Here is a 17773-nt window from a genome sequence, read left to right as displayed (position 1 = left end):
CCAGAAACTTAGTTTTCACCCAGATTAACATATAATCTTTTCTCTCTTTCGCCAAATGAACCAATTTATTTGAATACAATTATATTAAGTTTGTATTATATGAATTCTTCACATGCATTATATTTTTTAATCCTCACACAACTCAGTGGGGGTAGGTACTGCAGTAACTGAGATGAGAATATTGGGATTTGGAGAGTTAAGTATGTAGTTGGTGTGAGGTGAAATGAGTGACTCAGATCTAGTCCTTGTGACTTCAAGTCTGAACCACCTAAAGTTGTAGATTCCTGCCGGCCCATTTCTTTTTATATACATGCTTATATATGTAGCATTTGCCAGATCCTGATACACATATTTTGAAAACATGAGGGAGAGGGAGAGCTTTGTGGTAGGGGAGTAAGGGAAGGTGTAAGTTGTATGGCATCTATTCCTCATTCGACCCCTGGTACTTGGTTTTAATTCCTATGGTTAGAGGGAGAGGGCCAGAAACTGAAGAAACTGTGTATGGAGAGACAGACAGACATTGTGAGATGGTGGCCCCATCGGGGCTCAGGTGGTGAGGTTTGGGGCAGAACTGGGGCAGAGGCTACTGGTTCCACTTCTGCAGTGCTCTGGCACTCCCAGGACTAGGAACTTCAATGGCATGACACTGGAGTGATCATAGGAGGCAGGAAAAGCCTTGAGCTCTGTTGAGTGGCTCTGCTGCAAGGCACACGGAGGCAATAGGAACCACAGCAAGGCAGCACCTGTGGGACAGCAGCTAAAGCTGAGTGCTTGGGCAGGAGCGAGTCACTACTTTGGGCATCCCAGAAAAGACCATGGAGAAAACTTAGAGATGTTAATTTCCATCAGTCATGCTAGTGGGGGAATTCTAGCTCCCTAATTAGGTTACTAAAAGCAGATGTGTCTCTGTTTTGTAATTCCATGCACGTGAGGTCTGGGATATATTTGATTATTGTTTTCACACAAAGTACAGGCGAGAAGCTGTGTAATACAAGCACATTATCACCATGTTGCCGAAGCCGTTGGCTTTGAGAATTCCTGGAATGTATCCCTCCACTAAGCATTGCATATTTGTGTACATTTAAAGTACCTTTTAATACTGTGTTCTAGATGTATGTCTTTTTCTGCAGTCCAGTTATATGTTGGAACAGTGATTCAGTGTTTTAAATTTTTGCTTTATATTTTGGGTCTAAACTAGTGAATTGGCTCTACATAGTATTATGTTCCTTAACAAATTTTTTTAAATGTACGTTTTTTCAATATGTAGGGGAAATATATAAACAGATTTTCAAAAACTTGTTTTTGGCTTACCCAAGCAAAGTGTATTTAGATGTATTGTATATTGTTTTATAATACATTTTCTTCTTATGGCATGGAAGAATAAAAGCCAGGGAGAAATATGGTACTCATTTTTGTTTTTTTTTTTTGCGGTACACGGGCCTGTCACTGTTGTGGCCTCTCCCGTTGAGGAGCACAGGCTCCGGATGCGCAGGCTGAGTGGCCATGGCTCACGGGCCCAGCCGCTCCGTGGCATGTGGGATCCTCCCGGACCGGGGCACGAACCCGTGTCCCCTGCATCGGCAGGCGGACTCTCAACCACTGCGCCACCAGGGAAGCCCATATGGTACTAATTTATATCTAATATTTTATAGGTTAAAGTAATCGACATCCTATTTTTCTAAATTTTAAGAAAATTTACATTTAGTTTCTTAAAATTTTCTAAACTTATTTTTTAAACATTTATTTATTTATTTATTTATTTTATTTTTGGCTGCTCTGGCTGGGTCTTAGTTGTGGCAGGCAGGACCTTTGTTGCCACACGTGGGACCTTTGTTGCTGCCTGCGGGATCTTTAGTTGCTGCATGCGGGCTCTTAGTTGCGGAATGTGGGATCTAGTTCCCTGACCAGGGATCAAACCTGGGCCCCCTGCATTGTGAGCGTGGAGTCTTAACCACTGGACCACCAGGGAAGTCCCCAAGTTCTCTAAACTTATATGAGAATTATTTAGGTTAAAATACGAGAATCAATTTTAAAAAGCTTTCTCCCATTGTTTTTTTTCCTTTTTTAGCATTTGTTTTCTGTGATAATGGAGTATTGATGTAGAACTTTGGAAAAGAAGAACATAAAGAAAATTAAAATCACACATATAATCCCACTACCAAGAGGTAGTTAACATTTTTATCTCCTCAGTTTTTTCAATCTGCTTATATACTTAATAGAATGATGTTTAAACTCCTAATAATTATATATCCTGCTTTTTCAATTACATTATATTTTCCGATTTCATTAAATGTTTTAAGAAAATATGATCTTTCATGGCCACATAGCAGTCTATCAAAAATATATACCATCATTTAACCATTATCCTAATTTTAATACATTTGGGAGGCTTCTGTATTTTTTCATTACTACAAATACTGCTGCATTGAGCATCCTGGTCTACAAATCCGTCTCTTGTCTGCTGAGCCTATTGCTCAGAAGTCCCCAGATGTGCTCTTTTTGAGTAAAAATGTGTAACACCTTTAAGACTTTTACACTGTACTTTAAATAAGTGTAATAAAAATCATCTAGCACAGTGCCTGGCAAATAGGCACTCAAATACTGACTTTTAACATAGAAATTCTGCAGTGTACTTGTCATTTCATCCTCAGTGATATGGTTTTTCTAGTACCTGCCTTTCCTAGATTTGACTGATTCATTCATGTATTCCATAAATGTTTAATGAGCACCTACTATCTGTCCAGCCCTGTTAAGGTATATGTTAACTTGGACTTGGGGAATGTTATGAAAATACTTAAAAACTTCCTTTGACCCCTTTTTCCTGGAGAGATGAATCTGGGTCTTGATATTGTATAACATGAGCTCTGCCCTTTCTGAGCTTCTGATTTAAAAAAGTGAAATTAAACATATTTATACAACATAACTTTTTTTTATTCTGCCAAAACTGACAAGGGAAATGCCTTTTTCTCACATTCTTGTTACTTAGCATGGCTTCCTCTGTGAAGGTTAAGTGTGTGGACCAAGTGGACTAGGTCAGGGTGGGTGATGGACTCGCCATCTTACTTCCAGTTATTGTGGGAACCTTATTAAAGGAGGTGGGATTTTATAAGCTGTTTGAAATGTAAGAAAGAACATTTAGTGAGCTGTGAATGTATTTGTCTGACATGATGAAAAATGTATAACCTAATTTTAGGTTTTGTTTTTTGATAATAGGTTTTCTTGTTTAAAGAATGTGAAACATGAATATGCAAGAAATGTTCTATATTCGTACATTAGGGTGTTCGTATGCTTTTCTTAAACAGGTGATTATTGGCTTTCATTTATGATTAAAACACGGATTGTTAGGACTTTATACCTTGGTTAGATTTTATTCATCCTGGGAAGCATTTTTCTCTTGTTAAAATATTAATCTGAAATATTTTCACAAACACAAGTGACTTTTTGAAGGTCGTGCTCTTGCTTGTATGTGTTTTCTTTTTGCAAATTATGCATCAGCCTCCCAGGGAGGAGGTGGTTCTTTGTGGTTATAGAATATTATACTTATAATAAATCAAACTAATTATATATTGATGAGTTAAATTCCTATAATCACAGGTAAGAAACTTTGCTATTCTACTTATTATCTAAGACCTTGGATATTTAGGAGCATTACAAAGCCCAATTTTGGTATATATACTTTGTTGTGCTTTCCAAAGGCTTTAACAACAGTAGGAATGTACCGTCATCTCCAAGGGCTGTTAGAGTATTGTCAAGTTAGAACATTAAAAGTAGAATCAATACACCCTTAGAAATATAAGGTTATTTGGATTACTTCCTTTTATTATCTATAATTTTAGATATATTACAAAGTACAGGTAAACTTGTTTCGTACAGTTAAACTTTTTACTTTTATTTTACTGAATGAAAGTCTCATTTAACTTACATTTTTCCATTGATACATAACTTCAGCCTGGTGAACAAGTATAGAATAGACAATTTATGTATTGTCATTTCTATTTCTTTTTTTTTTTTGTCATTTCTATTTCTAATGGCCCAGTGGTAGGTAGGTGGGACATATCATAACAGAGACTATCATTAAATGCTACTTTATATTCTATCAAGTATAATGATAGGAATAAAAGTTAATTTTGTACAATAATGTTTGAAGTGACAGCTCCATGGAACTGGGGAAAGGAAGTGTATACATTGAGTAGTGACTAATCTTTATTAAGCACTTTGTATGGTATGTGTCCAGCACATGGGAATTCTCTTGGAATGCTCATAAGAACCCCATTAGGTTTCTATCTCATTTTCACACTTTTTGGAAAACAGATCACTTCTTTAAGGTAGTAAGCTAGTAAGATGTGGAGCTGGATTGCAGCCCAGTCTGAGTTCAGTGATTTCATGCAGTCAGATAATCTTACATTTCTTTTTGAGATAAATAAAAAGTTTAATATCATTGATTTGAAATTAGTACAATAATTATATTTGAAATGCTTTCATTCCATATTATGACCAGCCAGTTAAGAAAGGTGTGACAGTGGGCATAAAAGATTCAGAAGAAACATGAGGAAAAGGAAAGGGAAGAACCAGAGAAAGGAGGTAAGGTGACAGATGGAAACACAAGAAAGGGGAAAGGACAGCAAATGTCCTGGAGAGGAAGAGATATTCAGGCAGAGGTTGAGGAAGGAAGCAGAGAATGCCCAATTATATAGAAAAGGAGAGAACCCAGATGGTTTGGAAGTCTAAGTTACCTTATAATGGTGGCTTTTCCCTTGCTTTGTGAACCTTAAAGTGCATTTCGAAATACTAACTAGCTCTTCTGCTATTCAGAGTACTTCCCCTGTTTTTTTGTGTGTTAGCCTTCTGGGACTTAAGTTCATTTCACCCTTTGCGATGAAACCTCAATCAAAGTTAGATGATTCAGAATTCAAGTTGTGTTTACTACTTCTGTTTTTTCCTGTTTTCTTACATAACTCATGATACATCCACACAATCAAATTTTGGTAAGTGATCTGTCTGGTGGATTTAATGTAGCCTTCAGTCATATTCTTATGATTTTCTCCTTATACTCTTTGAAATGAATCCTCAAACTAACCATATCTCTTAATTTAAAAGTTTTATTTAGGAATGAAATAAAGCTTGACAGAATGGAAGAGGCTTTATTTTCAGAGAATTAAAACGTATTTTCTGTCATATGACCAAAGAATTAATTGTATGTTTATGAAGCAACTACTTTATTATCAATTATGTTTAAGGTCTCAAAGTTAGTGCTCATATAGATTCTTTGGTTGTATTTTAAGTATATTATGTTCTAATGAAAAGAGTACTGGGCTCCTATGTAACCCTGTACAGATTACTTTAACTTCTCTGTTTCTTCCACTTGTAAAATGGAAATTACACCTGCCTGTTTATCTAACTGGGTGAGTGGACAGATGTATATGTGTACTAGAAAATGCTTTGTAAATATTATTGCTGAATACAACTATGGCTGTTAGGTTAGTAGATTTCTTTTTAGATTACTCCTTTCATTAATTAAAGGATGAGCAGATGCAGAATAGACTAATTGTTCTGTTTCATTTACATTACCCAAATATTATTTCAATAAAATAAAGCAGCATTCGTCAAAGAAACTTGGTCAGCATATTAAAGGGAAGTGGTTGAGTCATACCTAACTTATCATAGATCTTTTTAATAGGGACAAATATCTATGCCATTAGTTCTGGACCAGTGTCTTTCCCTTTCACAATACTTTAATGCATAACTTATAAATCTCTTTTTATCAGCCAATCTGACTTTTCCAAACCCAGACTAACATTAAGCAAGACAGGATGAGCAAAAATCAGGCAAGGTCAAATAAGCAATCAAATGATCAGATTCTCATTGGACACTAATGGAATTTTAGACTTTTAGAAAATGATTAGTTATGAATCTCAATGCCCTTTGTTGACAAAAGGTCAGTTTTTATAAAATTGTGGTAAATTTTTAATGAGATTTTTAAATTACCGTGTTGGAATGTTATCTTTATAAAACTATACATAGTTCATTTTTCATATTAAGTCTCACATGAACATTTTTGCTGGAATGATAAGGGTATTATGGCTCTGATTTTTTAAAGAGCCTATTGTTAGAAATATACTGAAATATTTACTGATAAATGTGATGTTTTAGAAGTGGATGGGGCTATTAATGAAATAAGGTTGGCCATGAGTTAGTAACTATTGAAGCTAGATGATTGGTAAATGGAGTTTTATGTATTGTTTTTTCTACTTTTTTATATTTTTGAAATTTTTCATAATAAAGGGGTAAAAAATTTTACTGTTTTGTGCTTCTGATTTGCTTAATGGAATAGTTGTATCATGCTAATTAAAAGTCAAAGTTGTATTAGTAAATATGAGTTCTTAAATAATCCTTATTTTTCTCATGATATATAAAAGCAATACATATTCTAGCTTGCTACTGAAATGATATCAGGTGTATAATGATATCAGGCATACAATAGCTTAAAATGTTTGAGAAAAATCTTATTTGTAATAATTGAGTATAATTTTTAGTCATATTTTTGTCTTCTTTCTATGTGTACTATGTAATTATGGCATATATATAGAAAGTAATAATTCATTGGCTACTGCAAATGATTATATTAAAGTAGTGATCACACCTGTAATAAATGTTTTTTCTTATATCTTTATTGGAATATAATTGCTTTACAATCTTGTGTTAGTTTCTGCTGTACAACAAAGTGAATCAGCTATATGTATACATATATCCCCATATCCCCTCCCTCTTGAGCCTCCCTCCCACCCACCCTCCTTATCCTACCCCTCCAGATCGTCACAAAGCATCGAGCTGATCTCCCTGTGCTATACAGCAGCTTCCCATTAGCTATCCATTTTAAATTTGGTGGTGCATATATGTCAGTGCTACTCTCTCACTTCATTCCATCTTTCTCTCCCACCTCCCCCAACCCCACCATATCCTCAAGTCTGTCCTCTACGTCTGCGTCTTTATTCCTGCCCTGCCACTAGGTTCATTAGTACCGTTTTTTTAGATTCCATGTATGTGCGTTAGCATACGGTATTTGTTTTTCTCTTTCTGACTTACTTCACTCTGTGTGACAGACTCTAGGTCCATCCACCTCATTACAAATAACTCAATTTTGTTCCTTTTTATGGCTGAGTAATGTTCCATTGTATATATGTACCACATCTTCTTTATCACACTTGTAATAAATGTTTAACATTTACTCTTCTCACTAGATTGTAAGCTTCATGAGGGCAGTCTGTCTTAATCATTGTATGTTACACAGTACTTGGCACATAGTATTTGCTCAGTAAATATTGTTGTCTGAACATAGTTTAAAAGAAAACTATTTCTGTTTAAATAACATTATTTTAGATTTCTTTTTAAAATTTACTAACGATATGAAAATTTTATTACATAAAGAGCATAGTGAAAAGGTCTTAATGAAATGATTTATAAAGTGAATCTATACCAAGTGTTTTGTCTCCATATTTAGCTATTTCCTTTGATATGATCAGTACCAATTTGTTTTGTGTTTTTGTTATACTGTTTCAAAGGAGGGGATTTCTAGTGCATTAATTGTAAGTGTACACTACACCCTGTGAAAAATAATACAGAAAAACAAAGGAAGGTGAAAATGAAAAGGAATTTTTTCGTAGAGTTTGAAGACTCCATTAAAGCAATGGAGAAATTTTGTGTTCCATTTTAAAGCTCCTACAAGTATAATGTATGGTTACTTGGTATCTAAGTAAAATTTCTTCATTTGGGACTTTTATCATCACAGTACTTCACATAGCACTTCTTTGTCTGTTGTTAGACGTGGATGCTTTCTGACTCTGGCACGTGCCTAGGCCTCACTGAGGTACCCCTCTGTGTGGTATGCTACTGTTCACGTGGGGGCAGGGACCCTGCTGCAGCCATAGTCCACTGGCAGCCTCTCCGAGGCCAGAATATCCCTGTAGCTGGTCCTGGGTACACCTGCTGGATTTTGAAGTACAACTTTCCCTTTATCACCCTTCTGTTAGAGTCTTCAATGAATGGCTCCATCAATTATGTGCCTGCAGTATGCCAGAACTCAAGGGGACCTTACAGTTTTTTAATCCCGATATTACTCATGTTACCAATAAAATGGATTCCCTCCCATATCAAGTCATAACCATTCTGCCAGGCTTTCAGCCCTCCATAGTCTAGTCACCTCTTCAAACTTGGATTCAGATCTACGCAAAAGGTCCTGGGAAACTGAACTAAACTAGACTGGGATGCAGTACACAGGCTAAAATATTCCCAGGGATCTCGCTAGTAGTCGTGGCAGTTATACTTGTTCATATCCCAACCTGTCTCCTCTCTGCTCTCAGTACCTCATCTTCATACTGCACTAGTACTTGACATGAGGCATTGTGCATATCGTAGGTACTCAAATGTTTGTTGAACTAAAGGGATTTAAGAGACTGAGCAACTCTGAGTGAAATAAGCCCTTTACGATAATTGTGCTTTCTTCAATTTTGAAGGTATTGCTGATTCTAGCCATTGACTACTGGGGTCAGTTCTCTTCTGCTTTCCTAAACCAATAGGGGATACCTAGACAACCAAACTCTACTCCAGCTGACTTCTGTCCAGAATCATATGACTCTTCTAGTCTCATGAAATTTGCTGAACTGGAACACATGGAAATGTTTTTGCCCTTCGGTTATAAAGCTCAGTTAGAACCCAGCCTAAGCAGATTGCTTTATGCTGGCTTTATTTTGCATTCAGAAGGTGAGGGCACCCCATAGGCCCACGGACCACTCTGGCTGAAAGACACGAATAAAAGTAATGAGGTTAGCATTCTTCCTGGAAAATTCTTTAGGAAGTAGACTCACTATGTCCTTGATCCCTGTTACTCTTTGTCCTTGGAGGTGGAAAGAAGGCCTTGAATTGGTCCTAAAGCCCTAAGTGAGATTAGGTAGTCACTCTGCTAATTTCCTCCCATTCGTTTTCCAGTTCACTCCAGAATCAAAGTGCTGCTGTTTCTTTCTTTGAAAGCTGTATATCCCATTCTTAGCCATGGCTTCTTTGTGGTACTTGGAACCAATAAGATCAACAGATCAAATTTTCTTAGCATTAAAAAGGACTTGTTTTTCAACATCGAAACAAGGCATTAACATGCATCAAGACAGGACTTCATTCATTCCTTTTCATTTTGGAGCCCCTGTTGTGTGCCAGGCCCTGTGCCAAGCACTGGGCTTAGTGCAGTGAATGGGATAGGTGGGGAGAACACCACTTAGTGAGCAAGGGTAGGGGGTGGTGGGGTGATGAAAACAGGTGGAAGAGTTAGGGAGGAGTCAGATTATGCAGGGCCTGGTAGGTTATAGAGGAGTTGGGATTTTATTCTTGGAGTAATTAGTGCCATTGGAACATTTTGAATGGCAGAATGACATGATCAGATTCGCACTTAAAAAGATCACTGTGGCTTGATGGGTGGAGAACAGATTTGCGGGGTCAAGAGTGGCAGAAAGAGGTCCAGTGTGCAAGCTATTGAAAATGTCCAGGAGAAGGAGGACATGTCTTGGACCATGGTGGTCTGTGGTATCAGTACAGATGGCAAAGAGATAGCCCCATGTATACCCAGGGTCATCTTCGGTACTAATATTTGGAGGGTCTAGTTAGTTGTGAATGTTAGATTTAGTTATGGGACTGTTTCTGGATTGATTTCATAAGACTCTTTAAGAGAACTTATTAAAAGTATATATTTCTGGGTCCTGAATTAGTAGGTTTGGGGTGAAGTCTAGAGAAAACTTTTTTTTTCTGAGCAAGGTCACAAAATACTTTTATATTATTTAGGATACTCATGTAGGATTACACAAAACAATTATTTGATGCCAGCAGTATAAAAATGTCCAAAGATTGCTCCACCTTTTTAGAGTTAATACTACAAATTCCTTTCCTCCCCAGATATGCTAGCATCATTTCCAAAAGTTAATCTTCAGTGCAGATTACAAAACCCTTTTCATTGACTCAGTCTTATTCTGATAAAGATAGATCTCTCCTCCCATGTTCCAAGAAAACTTTGTCTTAAAATAAGAATAAATTGCATCTCTTTATTTAGAATCCTGAAATTTTTGTAAAAGCTTCTCCCATCCTTATTTTCTTATTCTTTAATTTTAATCCTTTTTAGGTGAAAGTGCTTTCCTGGATTATCAGGTTCTACTTACGTGGTTTTATAATTCACTACCATTAATCCAGCTTCTTCAACATGTCTGAATTAGACTACCCCAGCCCTCTCCTATGCTTTCCTCTTTTGAGAGGGTTCTCAGGATATACAGGACTATCACGGCATTGGCAGCACACCTGGTCTACCTATAGGAGATTGAAAAAAGTAATCAAGGGTAGCACTTCTCTTCAGAAAATTCTTTAAAAAGTAGACCTACTGTGCCTTGATCCTTTTCACTCTACTTCTCTGGGGCTAAAGGGAGGGCCTTAAATTTGCTTTTGAGTGAAAGTAGCACCATGAAATGAATCACAACCTAGTGTGTATAAGTTAAAGGGCATGGGTTTCAAAACCTAAAAGACCAAAGTTTAAAGCCCTACTTTGCCACCTGCTAGTGATTTGATTTTGGGGAAGTCAATCTCTAATAGGCTTATTTTAGTCACCTGTTAAATGGGGATAATGTTGCCTCTCGAGGCTATTATGAGGATCTCCTGTGATGCATAGAGAGGACTTAGCTTGGCACACAGTAAGGCCTTAGTAAATATAGCCATTTTATTATCTACTCTGTCTTAAACTCTTTGGCTGCTAGTACCCCAAACCTCAAGAGAGTGAGCTGTGTCCAGAGACTGAATCCCTAGATTCAACAATTCAAAAAAAAAATTTTGTAAACAATAACTCTCCAAGCAAAATTAGTGACCCTGGGCTTCCCTGGTGGCGCAGTAGTTGAGAGTCCGCCTGCCGATGCAGGGGACACGGGTTCGTGCCCCGGTCCGCGAAGATCCCACATGCCGCGGAGCGGCTGGGCCCGTGAGCCATGGCCGCTGAGCCTGTGCATCAGGAGCCTGTGCTCCGCAACGGGAGAGGCCGCAACAGTGAGAGGCCTGCGTACCGCAAAAAAAAAAAAAAAGAGTGACCCTGTACTGCTCACCTTCTGTTCTTTCTCTTTCTTCTAGCCCAGAATAGTTTAGTCATGTATGAACACCTCTAACACAGTGGCTATTACATTTGCCCCGTTTTAAAATTTTCTAGGCCTATTGTTTCTACCTCCTGGAGAGGTTTCTCTCTTGTAGCCACATTTGATCTCACAAGAAACCACCCTCAAAGGATTTCTGAGTGCAGCTTTCAAGAGCTTATGAGAACTAACATTTTCCTTTTCCCTCTGCCCCCTGTGTTTCTGGTTTTCATTTGCTTAGGGTTTAGCAACTAGAGAAGGCCCCCTTAAGGTTCACAAATGGAAGCTCTACAGGAATCTTTGTGTGTGTTTATATTATTGAGGCTTTTCTTGGTTCTTGTGACTCTGAAGGCACAATAGACATTCCTTATCACCCGGGCTTTTCCACCTTGTAACACTAAATGCACTTGCATGCTTTCCATGCCGCTGTAAAAGTATAGGCTGGCTTTTAGAATGCCAGCTTAAGGAGACGGTCTTCTCTACCTCTGTCATGTGAAGAGATGACACTATTGAATCTGAGGTTCATCGTCCTCCTTCTCGCCATCACAGCTTTGACTAAAAGATCAAAATCTGCTTTGCAAGCTGATCTCATTCCCCCCTGATTTTCCGATACTACTTTCCAAATCCTGAGCCACATTTCTCTTTGCATACGAATTCTTTTCTACTGCCTGCTTTTCCCACAGTCTGTGAGTAAGTATGATCCTTCAAAATCAAACCGTTACAGGGGTCTTTTCAACAAATAGCGCTGGGGCAATTCATATGCAAAAAAAAAAAAAATGAACCTTTCACCTTACTTCACACTATTCACAAAAATCAACTCCAAGAGCACCATAGACCTAAATGTTAGAGCTAAGACCACCATTAAGGAAATGAAAAGACAAGGCACAGAATGGAAGAAAATATTTGTGAAACGAGTATCTGATAAAGGACTTGTATTCAAGTTATATAAAGAACTCTTACAACTTAATAAGAAAACAACCCGATTTTGAAAATGTGTAAAAAATTAAGCTTATACTTATCACATGACTCAGTAATTCCACTCCTAGATATTTACACAAGAGAAATGAAACATAATGTCCATACCAAGACTTGTATGTGAATGATCACAGAAGCATTATTTATCAAAGCTCCAAACTGGCAACAATTAAAATGTTTATCAACTGGTAAACAGATAAACAAAATGTAGTATAGTCCTACAGTGCAATTCTACTCAGCAATAAAATGAGCCAACTACTTATACATGTAACACCAAGGATGAATCTCAAAAACATTACACTAGTGAAAGAGGCTAGATACAAAAGACTACTTATGATAGAACTCTATATGAAATTTCTAGAAAAGGCAGGTATGGATGTGTAAAGTATGGTTGTCTAGGGGTGGGAGCTGTGATTGAACATATGGGCATAAGGGATAAAGGGAATTTTGGGGGTGGTGCAATGCAAGTGTTCTACAACTGGATCCTGGTGTTGGTTGCACAACTGTTTAAGTTTAAGGCCTTTTATTGTCTCCTAAAACACATCTAAGCCTACTAAGAGTGTTTCTGTACTCCAAGGACTTACTCTGGTCTTGTTTGGCTTATAAGACTGTTGATGCTGGAGGCTCCTCCGAGCTCTCTTATTCTGATTCCTTGAGCTGAAAGAGAAAGACCCACCAAGCACATTTTAATACCTTTTTTTCTTCTCTCTGAAAGCTCTAACACCTTGGACTTGAGCTTTCTTGTGTCCTTAATCCTTATCTGAATTCCTCTTCCCCCTTTTGAAGATGGACCTAGGAGAGGCCTGATGTTAGAGTGAGATTAGGCAGGGTTATTTAACCAAATGGCCATAGTTATTTAACCTTTGCTCTCTCTCATCTTCCCCCCCCCACCCCACTTTTTAATAGGTTTGTTTTCACTAAAGCTTCAGGCAGTTTTAATGCCTTAAATATTCTTTGTTAACATAATGTTTTTAGAAAGCTGAGTGTCAGGAAGGCCCATTTTTAATTTATCAATGGCACCCTTACTCTTAATCTGCTGAAGCATACTTTACTTTTGAGGGCAGAATTAATCTTTTATCAGACGTACCATGGATGCTGTTGGTTTCATTATTTTAGGAAAATGTTCTTGGGTTGTTTCAGAATTAATGCTACCCACATACGTTTATCTTCCAATATCTATTCAGAATAGATAAGGAAGATACAAAGTAAGAGTCACCCATATTAAATTTAATGCAAAGGAGATGCAAGTCACTGCTGTTTGAAAAACTAACAGTGGTGTTTAACTTGTTGATTTCATCTTGACTGTATGGAAAGTGAATCTGAAATTAAGCCTATGATAGAGAATATTTGGACCTTCTTTAATAAACTACAACTTTGTGGAACAGTGAAGAAAATGTTAGCACAATTATAAGAAGATAATTTTATACATGGAAAGTTTTTGGAGGTTGAGGGAGACAAAAAAAGGAATTTCAGTCTGCCCTTTGTTTAAAGCAGGGCCATGTAGAAATGCCAAAAGCTGTCAGTGTAACTTCTTTGCAGCTCTGGGGCCTCAAGTTTTCACATCCCTAAGAGTCACTTAGGGGCTTGTTAAAAATACAGATTCTTGGACCACACCCCTTTTGGCTCTGAGATTTTACTAAACTCCTCAGGGGATTCTAATATGTATTACATTAGGGAAGGTTCTTCAGAGAATCAGAATTAGTATGAGGTGTGTGTGTGTGTGTGTCTGTAAAAGAGATTATTGTAAGGAATTGCTCATGTAACTATGGAGGCTGAGAAGTCCCCAGATCGGCAATCTGGAGATCAAGGAAAGCTGATGGTGTACTTCTAGTCTGAGTCTGAATGCATAGGAACCAGGAGAGCTGATGATATAAGTTCCAGTCCAAGTTTGAGTCTAAAGGTAGGAAACTGGTGTCTCAACTTGAAGACAAGGCAGAGAGAGAGAAAGAGAGAGAGAGTGAGCAATTTTTCCTTCACTCAACCTTTTTGTTCCATTCAGACCTTCAACGGATTGGGTGTGACTAAGGTTGAGTGGTCACCTTGGGGAGGGCAATCTGCTTTACACAGTCTACTGTTTTAAATGTTAATCTCATCCAGAAACACCCTCACAGACATACCCAGAATAATGTTTCATCAAATATCTGGGTGCCTCGTGGTGTAGTCAGGGTGACACATAAAATTAACCATCACACCATCCAAATCTGAGGAATTGGAAGCAGTGAGGGGCAAAACCAGATTTCTTGGAAGAAACACTTGTAGGGAGAAACCTTATAAAGAGACCATTGTTGCACTTTAGGAAGCAATTGTACAATTTCAGTTATAAAAGATGTCCAGACTAGGCAAATTCATAGTGACAGAAAGTCGCCAGGGACTGGAGGCTGGAGTTGGAATAGGGGAGTGACTGCTGATGGGCATGGGGTTTCTTCTTGGGGTGAGGAACATGTTCTGGAATTAGATATTGGTGATGGTTGTACAACTTGTGAATATGCTAAAAACCACTGAACTGTTCCTTTTGAAGGGGTGAATTTTGTAGTTTGTGAAGTGTATGTCAATAAAATATGTACATATCTATTGAGAGATGTGAAGAAGTGGAGGTAGATAGTGTTGACATCTCTGAGACACTTTCTGTGAAGAAGTAAACAAACGTGGGGTGATAGAAAGGGATGTGGGGTTGAGGGAGGATTTTAAAAAAATCCCACAGGACATATTGCAGCATGGCTGTATATGGATTCAAATGATCCATTGGAAAGGGAAATATTAATGATGCAAGGTAAGGCAGAGGGAGTTTGCAGTAGCCAGATCTTTAAATTCACTCACTGTAATGCCATCTTGACTTTCTTCATGTCTCTTCCCTAGGTGACAGATCAGTCAGTGAAAGCATTTGCTGAGCACTGTCCTGAACTTCAGTACGTTGGCTTCATGGGTTGTTCAGTTACTTCTAAAGGAGTCATTCATCTAACCAAGGTAGGAACCGTGGCTACGTCTCCTTAGTTTTTCCGAGTATCATTCATATCAGTGCCCTAGCAATGTTATACATACTTGAATGAGGACTACTCAGACCATTATAGAAGTGTAAGTAGCATTTGGTAAAATTAAAATCAGTTTAAGGCAACAATACAAAATCTATCCTTTCTGAAATGGTACATTCATTTAAACAAGAAACTTTTTTGCTTTTTCATTTGCTAATGACTATGAAATATATACATTAAAGAAACTGATATATATGACAGAACATATTGAGATGTTAATGTATTGTGTTAGAAGATATTTTGATGAAAGTGTTCACTGGTCCCATATCATTAGCTCTTCTGAGCATTTGTCTTCTAAGAAGTGAATATGGTCAGTGCATATGATTAAGCTGAGTATGTAACGTGAAAAGAGAAGCGAATGTATGTCAAAAATTAACTTTATATTAAAGAGAGTTTACTTATATACCAAATATATGAAATCTCATATTTTAGCAATAATGAAAATACCAGTTCCTTTGTAATCTCTCCCTTTCAATGTGTCATCTCTGCTGTTTTTCAGAGTTCTAAAATAATTAGGAGCTAATTCTTATATACATGCTTTAGAAAACTGGCTACTATAAAATTTCCTTGTGTATTATCTGAAATTTGTCAGGTCTCTTCAAGCTTACAGTTTAGCGGGATATAATGTTTTTCTTTCTTCCTAGGAAAAGAGCAAATGTTTATGAGTTACCTAGAACTATGGCAATAAGGCCCAGTGTATAGGAGTCTGGGCTCCGTTGTCAGCTCGTGTTTGAATCTTGGCTCTGCCATTTATTACCTAAGTGAGCAAATTATTTTTCAGGGAATTAATTGAAGTAATATATGCAAGATGCTTGCCTCAGTATCAAAACCACAGTAAGTGCTAAGTAAACTTTAGCTACTATTATTAAAATAGGTGCTACAATATCTGAATTGCTGGAAAATCAGAGCAAACTTTGAAAAAGAAAATCAAATCACTGTTCTAGTCTAGTGTATCTGAAACAGAGCCTGTGGTTGTTCTGTGTCTTAAATGACTGATCAGCTTTAATTATATTTTGAGGATCAGAACCTAAAGCCAGCAGAGAGGATAGGCACGTTATTCTCTCTTATTGCTCTATCAAAACATCTCAGTGTAACCAAGACCATATGTAACCATAATTTTTTATTCATTTTCTATAACCTTGGCCTGAACATTTTGGTAGATGACTGTTTTTCTAGTCACATCTAATGCTGTTTATGGTGTAGAGTAGAAATGCCTTTGGATGAACAGATTGTGCACAACAAGGGTTATAATGACCATATGTGGGCTTTTTACGATCACTTGAAATTGTACTCATTAAAGACTAAACAAGACTTATTAGATCAGTAAGTGCTTCCCTGAGCATTCTGAGATGGCCAAAAATTATTGTACACTGGTACTTAAAAGATCAGAATTATTTTCTGTGACAAAATAGCAGCGACAGCAAATGTCAGCTTTGGAAGGCTTAATTTGCTGAGAAGATTATTCTGAAGATTATATAACCAGGATTGGTGTTTTGGCCTGTTAGCAGTCAGAATATACTGGATTCATATCAAAGCTGGTCCACAGCGTTTTAGGAGCATCTTTCTTGCTCAGCACAGTATTTGTTTTGATGAGAAGACTGGTTTGTGGCATAATATTGCTTAGTTTCATGGATTCAGGTAAAGGCAAGATAGCATTTTAAACATGCATAACTTTTGCAAAGCTATTTTAGTTATCTTATCTCTTGAAAACCAAGGGTAGAACTCAAGTTTTAATAAAATAAAAGCTTTTTTGTTAAAATATTTGCATCTGGCAGTGTTTTTCTACTAAGACATTTATACAAAATGTAATTTACATTCACAAAATGTTTGTAACTATATAAATGTTCCTAGAAAGTTGTGTTACCCTTATTATAATCATGGTATATAGCTCTAAATAATTTATTATCAACATGGTATGCAATTCTTAAATAAATGATTAGGGAGATATGAGATACAGAGTGTTGAGAGTTACTGGTATAAATACATTTAATTTTATATGATTTAGAAAATCTCTCCAAGTTATTACTTTACTAAGTCTCTGGCTCTAAGTTTACTACTAGAAGCAGCTGCCATAAAATCCCTGTGCCTTAGTTTCCTCCTATGAAGAGATGTGCCTGTATTAGGTGATCTATCTCTAGAGTTTCTTACAGCCAGACAAATCTCTGAATTTGAGTCATTGGCCTGGACGGGACTGTGAGTGGCTGTCACTGAAACTAAGGAATGTCAAGTCTTTAGTAAGTTAGAAGGGAAAACTGGGGATTTGTGACATCTTAGATTGTTAAATCAAGGGCAAGAAGACAGAAGATTGGGAATAAATGGAAGAATATTGATATTCTATTACTGTGGTCTTGTGGACTTAATTTTACTTTGATGCTCTGAGTCTTGGCTGGACTCTATTTATTGATGACACACCCTTAGTCTTCAGATAGATTCTGCTAATATCAAGCAATATTGAAGTAAGAGGCCTTCCTTCTAAGCTGCTGTGAGTATGTAAATGAGAGTCCAGAAGTAGCCAAGACTGAAATGCCCACAGGTTGAGAAGATAAAGTCAGCTTTACCGGAGTGGGTTTGGAAGCAATGATAAGAACTTTTGAGGTCTCTAACAGTTGAGAGTGTTAATGACTTGTA

The 17773-nt window shown here is 37.2% G+C and overlaps 1 protein-coding gene across 2 annotated transcripts in view; it reads left to right on the top strand.

Moving 5' to 3' along the window:
• Positions 1-17773, top strand: part of FBXL17 (F-box and leucine rich repeat protein 17) — a 495830-nt gene that overhangs the window by 128812 nt on the left and 349245 nt on the right. For both annotated transcript variants that reach the window (XM_060093227.1, XM_060093226.1), the window contains one exon: positions 14973-15080. In XM_060093227.1, the coding sequence (XP_059949210.1) occupies positions 14973-15080 (108 nt within the window). The remainder of the gene's footprint in view (positions 1-14972; positions 15081-17773) is intronic.

The sequence above is a fragment of the Mesoplodon densirostris genome, chromosome 3 (genome assembly GCF_025265405.1).
Source record: "Mesoplodon densirostris isolate mMesDen1 chromosome 3, mMesDen1 primary haplotype, whole genome shotgun sequence".
NCBI lineage: Eukaryota > Metazoa > Chordata > Mammalia > Artiodactyla > Ziphiidae > Mesoplodon > Mesoplodon densirostris.
Note: the sequence above shows the minus strand (reverse complement) of the source record. Positions and strands in the feature narration are given on the sequence as shown.